The sequence below is a fragment of the Medicago truncatula genome, chromosome 6 (genome assembly GCF_003473485.1).
Source record: "Medicago truncatula cultivar Jemalong A17 chromosome 6, MtrunA17r5.0-ANR, whole genome shotgun sequence".
Lineage (NCBI taxonomy): Eukaryota > Viridiplantae > Streptophyta > Magnoliopsida > Fabales > Fabaceae > Medicago > Medicago truncatula.
In genome coordinates, this window is record NC_053047.1 from 12,893,671 (window position 1) to 12,912,262 (window position 18,592).

Genomic DNA, 18,592 nt, shown 5'->3' on the forward strand with positions numbered 1-18,592 from the left:
TTTTCATTTTTTTAGTTTAAAAAAAAATATGAAAAAGAAAAAAAAGTGAGAAACAAATTATATCTTCCCTGAAATTAAAATATTTTCTAAATATATATATATATATATATATATATATATATATATATATATTTAAATTAAATATATATTTTTTTATTACTCTTCATTTTTCACATTAAATTAAATAGTTTTGCTTGATCTTAAAAATATGTGTCCTCGTGAGCTTAACTTAGTTGGTAGAGACAATGCATAATATATGCAAGGTCTGCGGTTCTAACCCTCGTCACCACAAAAAAAAGATCTTAAAAACATTCACCATATGGTACCTCCATTCTTAATTATAAGACATTTTTAAGTTTTTTCTTTATCTTTCTTTTTATACACTTTATCCCTTTTTATAAAGCCCCTTTCAACTTTCAATGTGCATTAATTATTTCTTCACCATATATCCTTATTTATATGGAAAACAATAACTATAAATCTCACTCCTAAATGGTAAACATGTAAAATAGGGTTAGGATCCTCTCCATTTCTTCAATTTGGAGAGATAAAAATACATAAAATTTTGAAAAAAGTAAAATATAATTAATGATGGTGGAACCCACTTAGTGGTAGGACCCACCATCTATTTCTTGTGTCTATCTCTCTCCAACTTGCAAAACTCCATTTATTTTGCCAAATGGAGAAGATCTTTACCCTTTGAAATAGTCTTCGTGAGCTTAACTTAGTTCATATGGACAACGCATAAAATATACAATGTCTAGGGTTCGAACCTCGACCACCACAAACATGTAAAACAATAGTAGTTGTCAACAAAATTACTTTAAAAACAACCTTTCTTAATATCCGTATTTTTTTTCTTCTCAAAAAGATCATATATTTAGGGACAATGGTAGTACAAGACAATTGCTTTACTTAAAACTTAGCCTTCCATCAACTTTGTCCTTTTTGCTAATACTATCAAGTTTATGAATATTTCAGGTAATAATTATATACTATTCTTTCTCTATGGACAATATTCAAGGCGCACAACTTGATCTATATTACCTTGGCATCCATCTACTATAAATAATATAATATAATGAATAAATTGATGATACATGTTGTGCGTTTTTTAATTAATTAATTATTGTTTTTGCCTTCTTATAGTTTGGTATGTATATTCCCTGAAAATAAAATTGGTTTGTAAGGGTCTGTTTGGTTGATTCTCAATGTTGTTGGAGGTCGATGACTAACATTATTTCTGAATGTTGTTGATTGAAAATAGTTAGTACATGCTTTACTTGGTGTTGTTACTGCACCGGATCATTTATTTTTAAGAAGCCAATATTCTCTAAAAAAAAATTGAAAAAGCCAAAATGATATATATATATATATATATATATATATATATATATATATATATATAAGAATCACCGCTAAACGCTTTAACACAAGGAGTGCCAAAACGCCTAAACACATACAAAGTTTAGACAATCTTGTACACCGCCATTACGGCGCAAAAAAGCAAAACAAGAAGCAAGAAACACAGAAAAAACAACATGCTAAAAAACTGAGTTCAAGTAGGTTAAAGGACTCTGCCGCCACACTTGATAATCAAAATCAAAATTAGCGTATTTCGATTTCAACCACCAGCATGACTGAAGCTTTACCGTTGCACCTAATGCAAGCAAGTTGTCCTCTTTTCTTTGAAAAATTCTATTATTTCGTTCTTTCCATATTGTCCAGACAACTGACAGCCATATAATGTGCATGGACTCCGTCGTCTTCTTGGAAAGACCGCCACAGGCCACCAAACTGATGCAAGTGCTCGAAAAACTTACAATGAAAAATTGTTGATAGACCAAGCCAACCGACGACAAGATTCCACAAATCACCAAAGAAATTGCACATAATAAATAAATGCTCCATGCCCTCATTGGAACCGCAATTAGCAACACATCCTTGATCAGATATTAGTAAGACCCTCTGTTGGAAGAGTTTATCTCTAGTAGGAATCCGGTCAAGAAAGAGACGCCAAGCAAAAATCAACACTTTTAGAGGCATCGCTTTCAGTCACAAGAAATTGTTATTATTATTGTGTTGCTGATGCCTATCATGCTCCAATTCTGTTAAAAAAACTAATCAGAACTAACAGTGTATTATTAGTAGCATGTAACTTCCAAATTCATTTATCGACACGGTCAACCTGAAAAGAGAAGTTAGATAGGCGAATAATACACTCCCTCAACAACTCCACCTCCCACACAAATAACCTCCGACGCAACTTCCAAGCCTCACCATTGACAACCCACCCTCTCACAAACATAGTAGCCACCGTATCTAATTTATTCTCCGCTAACTCAAACAATCTCACATACAACTCGCACAACACTCAATATATCAAATATTCGTTCCTGAAATATAATAATATGCAATTGAAGTAAAATAGCTCAAAAAGGAAATAATATTAAAATAAAATAAACTTAAATCTTATTAAAACGAAATTAAATATTATAATAAATTAGATAATTATTGACTAATCATATGTTCATGTACATTTCAAGTGAGCTTCACAAATCAAGCCTCTATAAATACAAGCACATAGCAAGGCAATTCTTAAGAGCTTACACACAAAAGAATTCAATTCTCTCATTCACATGAATATTGAAAAGAAGTTATCATCAAGCTCTTCAACAACAACAACAAAGCAAGCTTCAAATATCTTTCTTCTCTTGTAGCTAAGATATCTCTGAAAGTTTGTAACAACAACAAAGCAAGCTTCAAATATCTTTCTTCTCTTGAAGCTAAGATATCTCTGAAAGTTTATATTGAAAATATCTCCAAGTTGGGATATTATTTGAAATATCTCTTTGAGATATTAGTTTGAAATCTCTACGTGAGATACTTGAGAAATCTCCAAGTGAGATACCATATTCAAACAACACCCACCACCATACAAAGTGTAACTAGATCTCAAGTCTATTGGGCTTAATAGTTTGAGATAGAACTTTTCTTGTGTGATCAAGAATCGTAGAAGCCTGCTATGGTTAATAATACAGAGTGTAACGGACTGATCTGGTGTGATCAACTTATTATAGTGCTATTAAGAAGTTTCTGATAAGAGGATACTATAATGGATAATCTCACACGTAGTGTGTGTAACAACCCGATTTTTAGCTAGATTTATTTTAATTACTTTTATTATGTGTTTGTGTGTGATTAATTGTGCTTGTGTGTATTTAATTGTCATTGGGTGCATTTACATGGATTACCGTATTAGAAGGGTATTTTGGTCATTTGGCGGGTAAGGGTAAAATGATAATTTTGGCGATAATTATTTTTAATATTTAGTGAGAACCCTTATTTTACTAAGTTACTAATGTAGTGATTAGTTTTTACCGTTTAGTGACCGTTGGTTATAATTTACCGTTGTTAGTAATTACCGTTGAGTGTATAGAAACTTTTTAAAATTGTGGTTTGAATAGAAACGGGTTAAGCCCACTAAAACTAAGTTAAGCCCACTAAGGGGAAATAACATTAGGGTTGTGAGAGCAAATTCATTCATTCCTTTTCATTTCACTAAGTTAGAGAGAGAAGTGAGAGGTGAAGGAAGAACAAGGTTAGAGGAAGGGAGAAACTTGAAGATTGAAGCAATTAGGAGCTAAAGTGAAGCCTAAGTTAAGATTAAACATCATCTAAGGTAAGGGGGTTTGTTTTCATCATAATCAATTCAAATTTTTGCATTTTCTCATGTTTTACGAAAATGGGTTGATGAACAATTGATGCTAAATTCGTGCTCTTACTGTGATGCTGTTTTCTTGTGCATGAATTGATGATTATGGTATGTTTGTGGGTGAAATTACATGTTCAAAGCATGTATAATTGTTAAGTTGTGAAATTATACCCAATTGGTGAATTTTTGATGTGTTGTTGAGAAATAAGATGTGATTCATGCTCTTTGATGTTGTTGTTGTTAATTGATGATTATTGTGAGTGAACCATGACTTGGGTATACATGTTCATGGGTTGTTGATGAAAAATGAGATGTTGTTGTTGTTTTGAGAAAATGGGTCAAATGGTGATTTTGTTTAAATTGATGTTTGATTCAAGTTTGTATATGATTTTGAGTATCTTTTCATGTCTAAAAACATTTGGGTAAACTTTGGAATCAATTTGGGCATTGGGAAGTTGAAAATTGGGATTTTGGGGTGAAAATGGATTTTTCACGAAAACAGAGTTTTCTGCAAACTGTCAACACTCGCGAGGCGAGTGGGAGGCGAGCTGATGGCGAGTAGCCACTGGAATTGCTCGCCATGGCGAGTAACCCTCACTCGCGAGACGAGCTGCCCAGTGACAGCTTTCCTAGTTTCGCACTCCTGCATCGTTTCCGCATATTTCTGTTTCGTTTTGGACTTTGGATAAAACATAAAAGTTGTAGACAATTGAGTTGGTATTCCTTTGGCTTTGGTTTGACTTGAAAATATTATTTTGTTTTTGAGTTATGAAGAAAATACTCTAAGGATGTTTTATTAAAACTTTACGAAACTTCCGCACCATTGTTTCTAAGTCAACCCAACCCTTATGAATAGTTTCCAAACTTCAAAGTCTGTTGTTATAAGTTCATTTAAAAGTGTTAGAGTATTTGAAACTTGGTTTACTTGAAAATGGGGATGTATGGATAATTTATGATACGTTGATATGATATTAACATGGTGTGTTGTATGTTCTCTTAATTAATACTTGAGAATTATTGTAATGATAAGATGAGATCGATGAGTTCATATACATTGTTATTGTGATATGATGATGATTATTTATGTGGTGATGAATTATTGGTGTGATTGTATAACTGCAAATAATATTGGTGAGAATTTGGTGAGTTGTTGTGTGGACATATGCATTATTATTGAGTCATATGTTCATGCATACATGACTGATGGAGATGGATATTTTACATATCTAAATGGTGATGATTATGATGTTCTATCGGCATCATGGGCGACGGCCTAATTATTGGTGAGATTGGTACCGCATGCATATAGAGTTGTGTCTAGGATCATATCATGTTGTGGCATGAGTCCTAGTTGTGAAATTAATTGATGTACTTGTGGTTGTACGTGATTAACGGTGATGTTTGTATTTGATGAATTGTTGTGTCATGTTATGATTAATTTTGTGAATGATGAATATTGATGATGATGTGTTCATTGAATTTATGTTGGCGAGACTTGGATTGTGGTGATAATGCATGTATGGAATTTATCTATTTTGATTCATTACATGATATTGGCTATGTTATTCCTGCTTATCTGTATTATTGATTATGTTGATGTAATACTCACCCCCAGTGGTTTTAACCGCCTACTTGCCTGTATGGGTGAGTAGACGTTGTGCAGGAGTAGTGCTCGGTGAGTCTTGCTTGGGATATCGGGAGCTTCCTCCGATATCGGTGTTGAGTCGGCTCTGATCTAGGCTTGTTGTGTCGGTCTAGATTAGGTTGTTTTATTTTCCTTTGGATTATTGTTTTGTTGATGACTGCCCGTATGTTTGGGTTTTTGAGATTCATCTTTGAGATATGATTTATTTATTCATGGCATGTACATATTTTGATCACTCTGATTTATATTCCGCTGTAACTGTTGAGGTTTATATACATGTCTATCCGTTTTGAATTTTGAATGTGGCGTAACCTCTATTTCTTGAATAAATGTATTATTCGCATGTTTAATTGCTTAAATAGAAGTAGGGCGTTACAAGTTGGTATCAGAGCCATGGTCAGTCGTGTTTGGATTAATCTTTGTTGTTTTTCCCTGTTATGTGCGAATGGTAGCTTAGTACCTTCGACATTTGTTTTGTTGTGTTGTTTCTTATCGGTTAGTTGGTTGTGTAGTGCTGAGATGGCAGGAGGTCGTGATGATGCGGCGGTTGCACAAGCTTTGGCTGCTATGGCTCAGGTGTTGGCTCAATCGAATGAGCAAGCGGCGATTGGTCGTCGGAATGAGGGAGAAGCTGAGGAGCGGAGGCTTGATCGTTTCTTGCGAAACAATCCACCTACGTTCAAGGGAAGGTTCGACCCGGATGGAGCTCAGACATGGTTGCAAGGCATGGAGAGGATCTTTCGTGCTATGGTGACTAGTGATGATCAGAAGGTGAGGTTGGCGACTCACATGCTTGCTGAGGAGGCTGAGTATTGGTGGACCAATGCTAAGGGAAGACTTGAGATTGGTGGAGAGGTTGTGACTTGGACAAAGTTCAAGGCTGAGTTTTTGAGGAAGTACTTTCCAGAGGATTTGAGGACTAGGAAGGAAGTGGAGTTTCTGAATCTGAAACAAGGGATCATGTCGGTAGCCGAGTATGCGGCGAAGTTTGAGGAGCTTTCGAGGTTTTGTCCCTACATCAATGCTGAGGATGCTATGGTTTCGAAGTGTCTGAAGTTTGAGAGTGGGCTTAGGCCGGACATCTATCAGTATATGTGTGTTCAGGAGATCCGAGACTTTGATACTTTGGTGCACAAGTGTCGTATGTTTGATGATGCTGGGAAGGTTAAGTCTGATTATTACAAGGCACAGAAGGATAGGAAAGGAAAGAGTCATGGGTTTGGAAAGCCGTACAACAAGGATAAGGTAAAGAAGAGGGAATCTGGTGGAGGCTCTAAAGCGAGTTTAGAGGATGTCAGGTGCTTCAAGTGTGGAACTTTGGGTCATTATGCTAATGATTGCAAGAAGAGTGAGAAATGTTTCAAGTGTGGACTAGCGGGTCATAAAGCGGCTGATTGCAAGAGGGAGATCACTTGCTATAATTATGGAGAGAAGGGTCATAGTAGTACCAATTGTACCAAGCCAAAGAAGGCGGCGGGGAAAATGTTTGCTTTGAATGCAGAAGAGGTGGAACAGCCGGATAATCTTATCGAGGTATGTGTTTTATCAATAGTACTCCTTTGATTGCAATTATTGATACTGGTGCTACTCATTCTTTTATCTCGGTTAGTTGTGTTGAACGTTTGAGATTGGTTGTAACTCCTTTGTTGCGGGGAATGGTTATTGACACCCCGGCTAGCGGTTCGGTGACTACTTCTTTTATGTGTGCTAAATGTCCTGTTAATTTTGGTAATGTTAATTTTGAGTTGGATCTTGTTTGTCTTCCGTTGAAGCATATGGATGTGATTTTTGGTATGGATTGGTTGTTAGCTTTTGGGGTTAGCATTAATTGTTTGACTAGGAGTGTGACTTTTTCTAAGCTGGTAGAAGAGTTAGATAGGAAGTTCTTGACCGCGGAGCAAGTGAAGAAATCATTGGATGGTATCGATTATCAACTCGGACAAAGTACAAGATAATTGATCGAACAACTATGTCATCGATTAAACATCATGGTTAAATTAAATGACTCGACTTCTATAAACAAATGTATATGTATTAAATTGAATTGAATCAGACGACTAAGTCAAAAAAAAATCATAACATATAGTAATGTAAAAAAGATCATTACATAAGAAAATATACTTATAATCAAGTACAATGATGAAATATATTTTTATTTAATAAAGAATATAGTATTTTTGCACCTAAAAAATATAGTGTTTATACAATTAAATATTTTTATGTAACCAAAAATAAATAAATTATGATATAATGTTTTTTTTTAAGGATTTTATGATATAATGTTATTTAAGGATCTTTTAACATTTATATTATATGTTATGTGCTTTATGAATTTTAACTTTAGACTTCTAGCATGCAGGATGTTTTTTTCTAATAAAAAATAATGGAAAAAAAAAAAAAGGAAAATGGCTTAGGTAGGAGTTGAACCTAGAACATTATACTTGGCAAAAATCTTCTTAACCACTACAACACACTGCACTATTAAAGTTAAATTGCACAAAATAAAGTATATAATATCCATTTATGAAGTAATATTTATATAGGCTAAAATATGGTTTTAATCCCTGCAAATATGCCTCGTTTTGGTTTTAGTCCTGGTAAAAAAAAAATTTGTTTTTGTTCCCTGCAAAATTTTTTGTTTTTGAAAATAGTCCCTCCAGGGACTATTTTCAAAAACAAAATATTTTGCAGGGATCAAAAACAATTTTTTTTTTTACCAGGGACTAAAACCAAAACGAGGCATATTTGCAGGGATTAAAACCATATTTTAGCCTATTTATATATACCTATTAAGAATTATTGTTTTTGGGGTGGGTTGTGGCCCACCTCGGCCCATAGGGTGCTCCGCCCCTGCATTCCAGAGCATCAAGCCCTCAACTTTAATGTGAATGATTATACATTCCAGAGCATCAAGCCATCAACTTTAATGTTTATGCATGGACTCAGCAAAAAATGCAACAACAACCAACAACTTCAACGACATCGACAACAACTTACAACTTTAACGATACCGAATGTTGAGTGCCCGCTAGCTGAAAGACGTTGCATGAAAACGATCTTTTATGTGCAGGATTTAGGATCAAAGAGGTAGAACAAACAACTCCTTGGTAAAGCCCTGAGAACCTCGGGAAGTTCGTAAAGCTTCCAATAGCGAGAAGAAATGGCCCTAAATCTAAATTTCTAATACTAGATTTACCGATCTTAACAGCAATAGGAAGGAGGATATGATTCGATAAATCGTCCATATGATTTTTTTCAAGCAAAGGTTACAGATGAAAAGGAAAAGTATTTTGGGAAAAGAGTTTCTCGGACCTTTGGTTGATATCACCTCAACAGACTATTTGAAGGATGTGAAGATGGATGCAATGGCTTCTAAAAGATTCAGAAGTGGGAATCTCAATGAAAAGGCATGATTACAAGAGAAAGAAGTGAAATGAAGATTAAATATGTCATTAATCACAAAACCGTTTGAATATTACCACGTGTGTAGCTTGGTGGATTTGATAAACGACTGACAGGTGGTATGTCACTAAGGTGTTCCACTAACTTCTCAACTGCAAATAAGGGACCCCCAAGGGACAATAAAATGGTGTCAAACATTAAAAGGAAACATTGAAGGGACAAGCGAAGTACTTTAAAAAAATGCCAATCCTCTCCTTTTGAGAGTTGTGTCGTCGAAAATGGCATATTATGGGGGGCATTTGTTAACCTGTAAATTTGACAGGCTCATTTAATATGGTCAACATTTGTTTGACCTTTAACTTTGCAGGAATCGAAAAGCTTTCTATTTTCATTTGGAGAAACTCGACAGAATATCAAGCCTGGACCGCATAACAAGATTTTCGACAGAGCGAGGCTCAAGGAGTAATTACGCGTCGAAGTCAATCAAAAGGGCAGGAAAACACGATTTCAATCATTAAAACGGTTTCAAGGTAGTGAAGACATGGGACATGCAGTTGTCTAAGATGGAGGAAGTGCTGATCATGGAGTTAGTTGTTCGCCATCTAGGTTTTTAGTATAAATAGTAGTTTCCAAGCCGGAAAGTGGGTCGCAAATCATATACAGAATTCTACAACACTCAAACTAACGACGTCTAGGGAAACGAGTTATACAGAATGTATGTAAACTGATTTGTAGACCACCCCTTTTATTTTAATGCAATGCATTTTACCTTTTCCTTGAGTTTACGTGCGTAAACTTATTTTTATTTTTCTTTTAGTTGATTTGTTTTAAGATTTTAATTGCAATCTCAAACCTGTCGAGAGACAATGCCTTTTACTATCAAGCTCGTCCTGCACTCTAATCAACTTGAGTGCATTTCGTGGCCTTTTTTGAAACTCTTTTTCCGATAAAAACCTTTGCACAACGGTCTTGACATTTCTAGTTCGATCTCGCTTGTAATAATTAGAACTAGCCTCCGTTTGCCAAAATCACAAGCAATCACCTGGAAGCACGAAATCGACCGCCTTGCCCACCAGTAGACAGAAGTAGTCCGACTGCAAAAGAGAACAATTGGAAAGAAGAAAACATGTCTCGGGCGGGCCCCATCTGCGATATACCAAGCTATGTCTGACTGCAAACAGACAACATTGGTAATATTGAAGAGGAACCCGACATAGCCGAGCGCCAAACCTCAGCCAGGAGAAGATTCGAGCCCGCCCTACGTAGAGCCCGAGGATAGGATGACGGCCGCCACAACACGTTTGGCTTCGTCGCAATATCTCCAGCTTTAGCAAAAGGCCCTCGAATCGACTCGGGTAACGGGACGAAACAAGGCAAGCCGCCTTCTTAACGGGACGGAAAAAAGCGAGTTCTACGTTTCAGTTACAACATCTGCTATGTCAGCCAAAAATCCTTGCAAGAAAAAGAGAGTTACCCACGAAATCATCCATTCCAACTCAAGAATGAAGAAACCTTCAAAAGTCTCAACCTCATCTTCATCTCCGCAAATCATCATGAAAAGCACATATGGGATTTTTCTATATGACCCACACAAGAAGGTATCATCACTTCCTCAGATTCGAGGCAACAAACACTCAGAAGATGGAGAGGAAAAGAAGATCAAAAAGAGAAAGGAGAAAAAGTCCTTTTTGACAAAAAATTCCCAAAAGAAAGGAAGAGTTGCAGAGAAAAATAAAGAGAAAATTCTCCTTAAATAGCCTCAAATCTATCCACATCAACGGACCAGGTCAAGCAACAGCAAAGAGCCACGATCTGACGCTTGACAACGGTCTTGGGAAACGGTAATGCGGTCAAAGCCACACACGCGTGAAGGTGAGAAAAAACTCAAGAGGAGGGGGGGGGGGGGTTGAATTGTGTTGGCTTTTTCTTCTTTTTCTCCTAACTGAAAACACATATTAGAAGCAGAAAGAGTTCTACTTCTGAAGAGATGTTCAGAACTAATTGCAGCGGATAAAAATAGAGAGAGAGAGAGAGAGAGAGAGAGAGAGAGAGAGAGAGAAGAAAGACACAAGCAATTTATACAGGTTCCTTCCACAAACCGGAAGTCACTCCTGTCCCCCTTGCACTTCCAAGGAGAGTTCACTATGTAATATCTGATTACAAATGCTCACTACTAAACTTAGTAAGAGACTTCAAATGCTCAAGCACAACTGCAAGAGACTTCCCATGCTCCTGAACACAATCAAGAGTCTTCTATTGCTCAAGCACAACTGCAGGAGACTTCTTAATTCAAACAGAATTACAAGAAAAATGTTTGAGGTTGAACACTTGATATACAATCAGTGGTGTTCACAATACAAATCAGATACAGACTCTAAAGACTCTAGAATTCCTAAGATATGAGCTTTGATAAGAAATTCTGAGTGAACTTTGAGTGCAGAACAATTTTAGCAGAGTTTTGGCTTAGTTAATTCTTGGTATTGTTCTTATGAAACTCTGAGTCGTCACTCTTTTATATAGAGGTGTGAAAGAGACGTTGGATTGCCAGAATATTCGAAATAGAGTCGTTTGAAGCTTTTGATCAATCACCAATGATTTTTTGCCTGATATGGTTATTGTCCTACAAAGGATCAATTTCAAATGTATTCCCATTGAGAAGAAACATGGCTGCAGGCAGAGTTGTTTTTCTTGTCTTATAGCGGAGACAAAAACAGAGTAGTGGAGATAGTGGTTGTACACTTCGTACAAAGGTACTATGTCAACGCTCTTTGAAGAATAAGCATACAATGCCTTCCAATCCTTTCAAAATAGTCGTTGCTATACTTTTCCAGTCTTCTGCATTCTTAGACGAGTTTGAATCCATTAAACAGCTTTTGGTGATCCTCGGCTTCTGATAAACTTGCTTCTGATGACGTCATCACTTCAAGAGCACTTTGTCTTCAGGAGCGCTTAAACTTCAGGAGCAGTTTTCTTCAGACGCTTTAAGCTTCACTTTTTGTTGATGTATTTGCTCTTTATTTGTTCTTCCAAGACCTTTTTAAGATGTCAAATTTTTGTCTATAGTCATGTACACTTGAACAAATATTAGCATATCTAACTGACAATTTTTAATACCTTGTTATCATCAAAACTCTTAAGAGTTATTTCTAAACACATTTTGTTCCAACAACGCGTGGATTGATTTCCCAAGAGCGCGTACAACACACGAACCAAACACATGAAAAGAGAAACTGAATGGTTTTCGCATCTTCAAACGTTCCGCTTGAAGCATTTAATTGCCATCTGCTTCCACTAACTCAAAATCAGGCGCCATCACCTGCAGACGGAGTCAAAGCTTCCCAACGAAACACTTCAAAGGTCGGCCGACATAAATCATCAACAGATGCCATACTCTTTGCGGGCGGGTTTAAGTTCCTGACACAACGCATCGAGGGCCGCCGAACTAAGTCGTCGACATGTGCCTTTTATCAAATGCCTCCTTTCTCTGCTAAAGCCATTGAGCCATAAAGGCATCAATGACTTGCGGGGAAACTTTTCTGGACCACTCACACGGCTACACTTGTACAATAATATGCCGCCTTAGGGCTACGCACCCAAAGGAGCACACCAACTTGCACGCGCCGTGCAACACTGGAGTACGCCTCCTTGATGGGATCACGCTACACGTGTCCTTTCCCGCTTCTAATCACATGCCGCATAACCCGGAGACGGTTATGTCACGAGCGCGCCTATATAAGGGTGAACTTGCTTCACCCTTAAGGTACACAACACTTTTCACAACACTTTTTAGACTTTCTCTCTCAGTTCCATTACTGACTTGATTGTCGTAGTGCTAACGTGCCTGCAGGCACCTTTCGTTCCACTGCAGAAGACTTTTCGCCGCCGCACCGGAAAACGTTACCGATCATCGGAGCATTCTCTACAACCATTGCAACTCAATCGTTCTCACCGGACAGATCAATTATTGATAAAAACCATTTCTTGAAATATTAAATCATTTTATTATCAAGTTCTTTTTTGTTATTAAAAAAAAAAAATTAATGTGTATGTTTAAATACTATTCATTTATTCACAAAAAAAAAACATTATTCATTTATGTTTGTGACTATAAAAGAATTCATGTTTAACTACATTCAAATTCAACGCCAAGGTCTTAGATGAGTGAACAAAACATGTCTTTATTGAATACATTTGAACGTGTCACAAATTCTTAAAACTTAAAAGTAAACTTTTATTTGATATAATTCGAAAGTAAACTTAATCTCGGTTACACGTGCTGACAGTGGATTTTTTATGGAAATAATCAAGAGAATTGTCTACAATAAACATTTTAACACACACTTTTCAACACACTTTTTTTATTGGTTAAAATTCATGATGGGACCCATGTGAATGTTAACCAATCAAGAGAATGTGTTGAAAATGTAGGTTAAAATGTGTGTTGTTAGCATTCCTCTGTAATCAAATATACTGAGTTGGAATCAAAAACAGGTTGTTTTTCCTAGACACCGTAGCTCCAAAGACTTCAGTCATATCTAAGTCCTCTTCTTTCATTTCATTAGGAATTTTCCAGTCGAAGTGGTAAAGTAATGCAGCCAGAGGAAGCTCAATATTTGCCAAGCCAAACAAAATTCCTGGACACATTCTTCTTCCTCCTCCAAAAGGGAAATACTGAAAGCTATTATCATTCACTTTATTAAAATCAAAACCAGTACTATCATGAAACCTCTCCGGTATAAACTTCTCAGCATCAGACCAATGTTCGGGATCTCTTCCAATTGCCCATGCATTTAATATTAAGTTAGTTTTTAAAGGTATTTCATATCCACCTATGTTGCACGCTTCCCTGCATTCTCTCATGAGCAATGTAGCAGGTGGGTGTAACCTCAGGGTTTCTTTGATCACTAACTTCAAGTACCCAAGTTTATGTAGATCACTCTCATATATTCTCTTCTTACCTTTAACAGCTTCTCTTATTTCAGCTTGTGCCTTCTTCATCACTCTTGGGTTTTTCATTAACTCTGACATAGCCCACTCTATTGTTATTGCTGAAGTATCACTCCCACCACCAAACATGTCCTGTTAAACAATAATGGGGAGTAAAGTTATTGGTCAGGTTTCGAAGTTGTTCGATTTATAAATTTGTTTCAGCAGCCTCATCATTTAAGCTAATTTTTGTGATGAGATTCAATCCCATTTAACATGGTATCAGAGTCGAGTTGAGTATTGCAAAGTGGAAATTGGAACCTGAAACCAAAAGACTGTTTTTTTTTGGTGTCCAGAGTTCAAACCTCAATCCTTGCATATATTATGCATTGTTCTTAGCAACTAAGCTAAGCTCAAGGGGACAAACCAAAAGACCGTTTGTAGGAGCTATAAATGTTTTTAACAAAGGCTTTTTAAAAAAAAAAAAGTTATGACTTATGACTTTAACATTATAGTTTTTTTATAAGTCTGCCTTCGCTACAACACAACTATGATTCTTTAAAATATGAAGTCTTATTCTGCAATCAATATTGTGAATGCGATTAACTGAATTTAGTAACTAACCCAGATTACGGCTTTGACATTGTCTTGTGTTATTGGGATCTCGAGACTGCTACGTTGCTGGATGCGCAAAAGAACATCTACTAGATTTTCACCTTGCAGGGCAGGGTTTGATTGATGCTCGTTTATAATGCTTTCTAAAATCATATCCAACTTCTTTTGCAAATTCTCCAATTTTGGTTTTATCCCAGTAATTAAATGAATAGGTTTAAATGAAGGAAACAAATCAGCAACATCAAAACCACTTGCCATTTCCATTGCTTGCTTGAGCAAACACAACAGATCATCTTCATACTTAGATTTTTTACCAAAAGTTGCCCTTGAAACAAAGGAACTTACCAAAGAACTAACCATTTTAGTAAGATCAAGTGGATCTTGACAAGAAGAGGAATGAATGAATTGTATCATCTTTTCCACCCCATCTTCTCTAATGGAAGAAAAAGATTGGACCCTTTTAGCACTAAGAAGTTCTGATGTACATATTTTTCTCATCTGTCTCCAATAATCACCATATGAAGCAAAGATAATATCTTTTGATTCATATGTTAATATATTTGGAGCTAGGAATTGTGGCCTCTGAACAAAAGAAAGATCATGTGTCTTCATTATCTCTTTAGTCAAATTAGGGGATGAAACAACCACTGTAGAAATTTCACCAAGCTGAAGATGCATAAGAGGTCCATATTTGTGGGATAGATCTCCAAGTGTATGGTGTGGAAGTTTTCCTGCTAATGCTAGTTGATGCAAGTTTCCTATTAGAGGAAGCTTCCATGGTCCTGGTGGAAGTTTATGGCTCCTCATTTTGATTTTCTGCTTGTAGATTTTTGCTAGGAAAAGCAGAAAGAAGATGAATGAGGAAATTATCAAGAAGGAAGATTTGGATTCCATTGCAAAGGAAGGACGATTTGAAATAATGATCAGGATGCATGTATATGTCTTATTGCCTTCCAATGATATATATTATATATTATTTTTTACTATTCACACCCTAAGTTCGTAAAATTAACGATTTTGGCCTCCTTTTAAAAAAGAGTTGTGATATTTGAACAACCACAACTTTTGTGACAATTTCTTTTTTTTTCTCTCTTTTTATTGGTTTAAATCAATGAAGAGAATAAATGTATAATATGAGTATGAAAGAGAAAGTTGTCGAAAAGTGGATGTACAAATATCATTTCTCTTGAAAAAAATGGCAAAAGTGATCCCCCATGTTTAGGGAAATATGCTCTTTTGAACCATTAACATAAAGGAAATATGTTTTTTTTACCCTTTATCTTTACAAAAAAGTTGCGATTTTGACCCATTCTTTGGGACACGTGCCATCTTCTCAGCAATTTTGCGACGAAAGAGGCCAAAATTGTTTTATTTTTGTTTGGGGGCTAAAATCGCAACTTTTTAAAAGTTAAGGTATCAAAAATGTACTTAAGCCTTTTTTTATTAAGGGTACAAAGGCAATTTTGTTCATTTGATTTACCATTATAATCTGCCAATTCTTGATCTGAAAATACAATAATGTTATGTTGACACATTTTTCCCTACCCCATTATACACCCCACATGAAAAGATATTTTAGTAGGATGGTCAGGGTCACATGGCCACGTGTCACGTTTGTATGTGGTGGTAGAAGAAGTATGTGCCACCTATGCTAGTCAACGTATCACCAATCCGAAAAATATTGTCATCAACTTTATTCCGATAATATGTTAACTAGTTTACATGTATTTCTCATCTGTCTCCAATAATATTATTTTTTTAACAAGAAAAAATGATTATATTAACACTGACAACGTAATTGTTGCAACACAAGGTGTGCCAAAACAATCACGGAAAGAACACAGTCCTGTCAAGATTACAATCCTCTTAGGTTATTTCAGATCACTTCTTGCAATTTATTAATTATGCAGGTGGTTTGAAATCACAACGATCTTTTTTCACTTTGATATGACTCCAGTGTATTTGGGTATTGTGGAACCTGTCTGAGCTCGACTCGATAAGAATTGATTCGGCTCGAAACTCGACTCGAGTTCGATACGAACTTTTTGTTAAGCTCGAGTTCGACTCGTTTAAAGTTTACGAACAGTTCGACTCGACTCATTAGGTTCAACTTGTCAGCTCAAATCAAATAATTAAAATGCCAACTTTATTTAAAAACATTTGTTTTAGATATTTTGACTTTTAGAAAGTATATATTAAAATAGATTAAGAGATCTCAAGCACAAATTTGTGCTGATTACAAAAATAACAAATTATAATATGGGTACTAAAATATATTTATTTAACCCAACGCTCTTAAGTTAAAATAGCATGGTACTAAAATATAATTTAGGTACAATGAAGTTCGTATACACACTCTTCTTTTTATACAGTTGGTCTAATCTATGTTGTTTCAAACCCACCGATGTGGGACTATATTATCTTGTGTAAAAGCTTAGACTATTGACAATGCATGAGCTGTTAACTTTCAATGTAGAACTTTTTTCACCATTTATTATTATTATTATTAAATGAGACTACTCTTATTTTATTATTGTTGGGCATATTTCTTTTTACGTTGGCCTGTAATTTATTATTTAATTAGAAAAAACTGAAAATTATTATTAGAACATACCACCAACCAGCAAATTCGTGCATATAAGAGAGACAAAAATCTAACTAAATTCCAACGATTAGAATTGAGAATATACTCAATATTCTTTCACTTTCAAACCAATATATATATATATATATATATATATTATCGAGTCAACTCATGAACCAATCGAGTTGAGTTACATATAGCTCAAGTTCGGCTCATTTATTTAACGAACTTAATTTTCAGCTCAGTTGGTTCATAAACCAAGTTCAACAAGTTCATTGTCGAGTCGAGTTCTGAACTATATTTGAGTTGGTTCGGTTCATTGCCACCCATATGTGAAATGAACGAAATAAGAGGTTATTTAGGAACCAACAAAGCTCTATACCACATATGTTAGATAAAGTAAAATCATATTCTTTGTGGTAGTTGAAAGCTAGTAATATTGTCTTTAGTTTCGACTTTCATAACTGGTGGTTGAACCTGCTTTTATGTGTGGACATCTCCAAAAATAAAATGTCTTTGGAAAACATGTTAAGAATAAAAAAAAAAGTTAATTTTATATTGATTCTTTTTAAACACTTTTAAAAGATTGACCATACGTAAAAGGAAGATATTTCAATGCAAGGAGATAGATTTTAGAATGGGATGGCAATGGGTACCCAATGAGTAGGGGACTACAATGCCCATCTCCAAACCCGTATTTGTAAAAATTATTCGTACTCATGTCTGTACCCTCGTGGGCAACTACTTTAGTGCCTTTCTCCATATCCTATGGTTATCTAAGTGTCCATACCCACACTCATTACCCGCACTTTAACTATGAAAAGACAATAAAAACATCACAATTGAAATAAAATTATGGTCTAAATCTTTTAAAATTAACCCGTAAAATAATACAAATCGTAGTATTTAGTCAAACTAAAAACATCCAAAATATCTTTAAAAAATTGTAAACTAGCATGATAAAGTTGTTATTGTATTAAAGAGTTTTTTGGTTTAGGGTAGGCTTAGGTAAATAAATTATTTAATTATATGCTAAAAAAAATAAAATTACTTATGATATTAAATAAATATGTATATGCGGGGTTACGTGGCTGGATAGTATAGTACCCTTATCCGTGCCCATACCTATTTAAATTCGTTGGTATTACCCAGATCCATCTCCAGACCCATGGTAGCATGATTTTACTCTACTCATTGTGGATATTTTATGCAGGTATCCATTGAACATGGGTCGAATTGTCATCCTTACTTCAGATGTTGGTTTAGTGGCAAAATATTGTTGGCCTTTACTCCATCAATGGTTTCCAATTATTATGATTATGTTGTCAGACTTTAATGTTTTAGATAGGTTTTCTTTTAAAGCATATGGAGACCATCCAAAAGTTGTTGTATCATCTTTATTGTAATAACTTCCTCAAAAATAGTACCAAAAAAAAACTTCCTCAAAAAAAATCTTTATTGTAATAATGTTGGAATTATTCCTATAATGAATGAATGAATTTCCAATTACCGTGAAAAAAATGACAAATAAAAATAAAATAAGAGACGCAACTAATTTTTAAAGAATCCAAAAATATAAAATCTGTGTTAGAACGTTGACGATGAGCAATGCCTCTTAGAAAGATGTCACTTTAAAGACATAATGGTTCAATCAACTCATACATATATAAACCATTCAATATTTAAATTTAAATTACTTAAACAA

The 18,592-nt window shown here is 35.3% G+C and overlaps 1 protein-coding gene across 1 annotated transcript; it reads right to left on the reverse strand.

Moving 5' to 3' along the window:
* Nucleotides 1–12,967: 12,967 nt before the first annotated feature.
* Nucleotides 12,968–15,224, reverse strand: LOC25496090 (cytochrome P450 71D8). The gene is made up of 2 exons (XM_013596361.3): nt 14,313–15,224; nt 12,968–13,841 (listed from the first exon to the last, which is right to left on the reverse strand). The coding sequence occupies exons 1-2, from the start codon at nt 15,195–15,197 to the stop codon at nt 13,224–13,226; spliced, it is 1,503 nt and encodes a 500-aa protein (XP_013451815.1). The 5' UTR covers nt 15,198–15,224; the 3' UTR covers nt 12,968–13,223.
* Nucleotides 15,225–18,592: the final 3,368 nt, after the last annotated feature.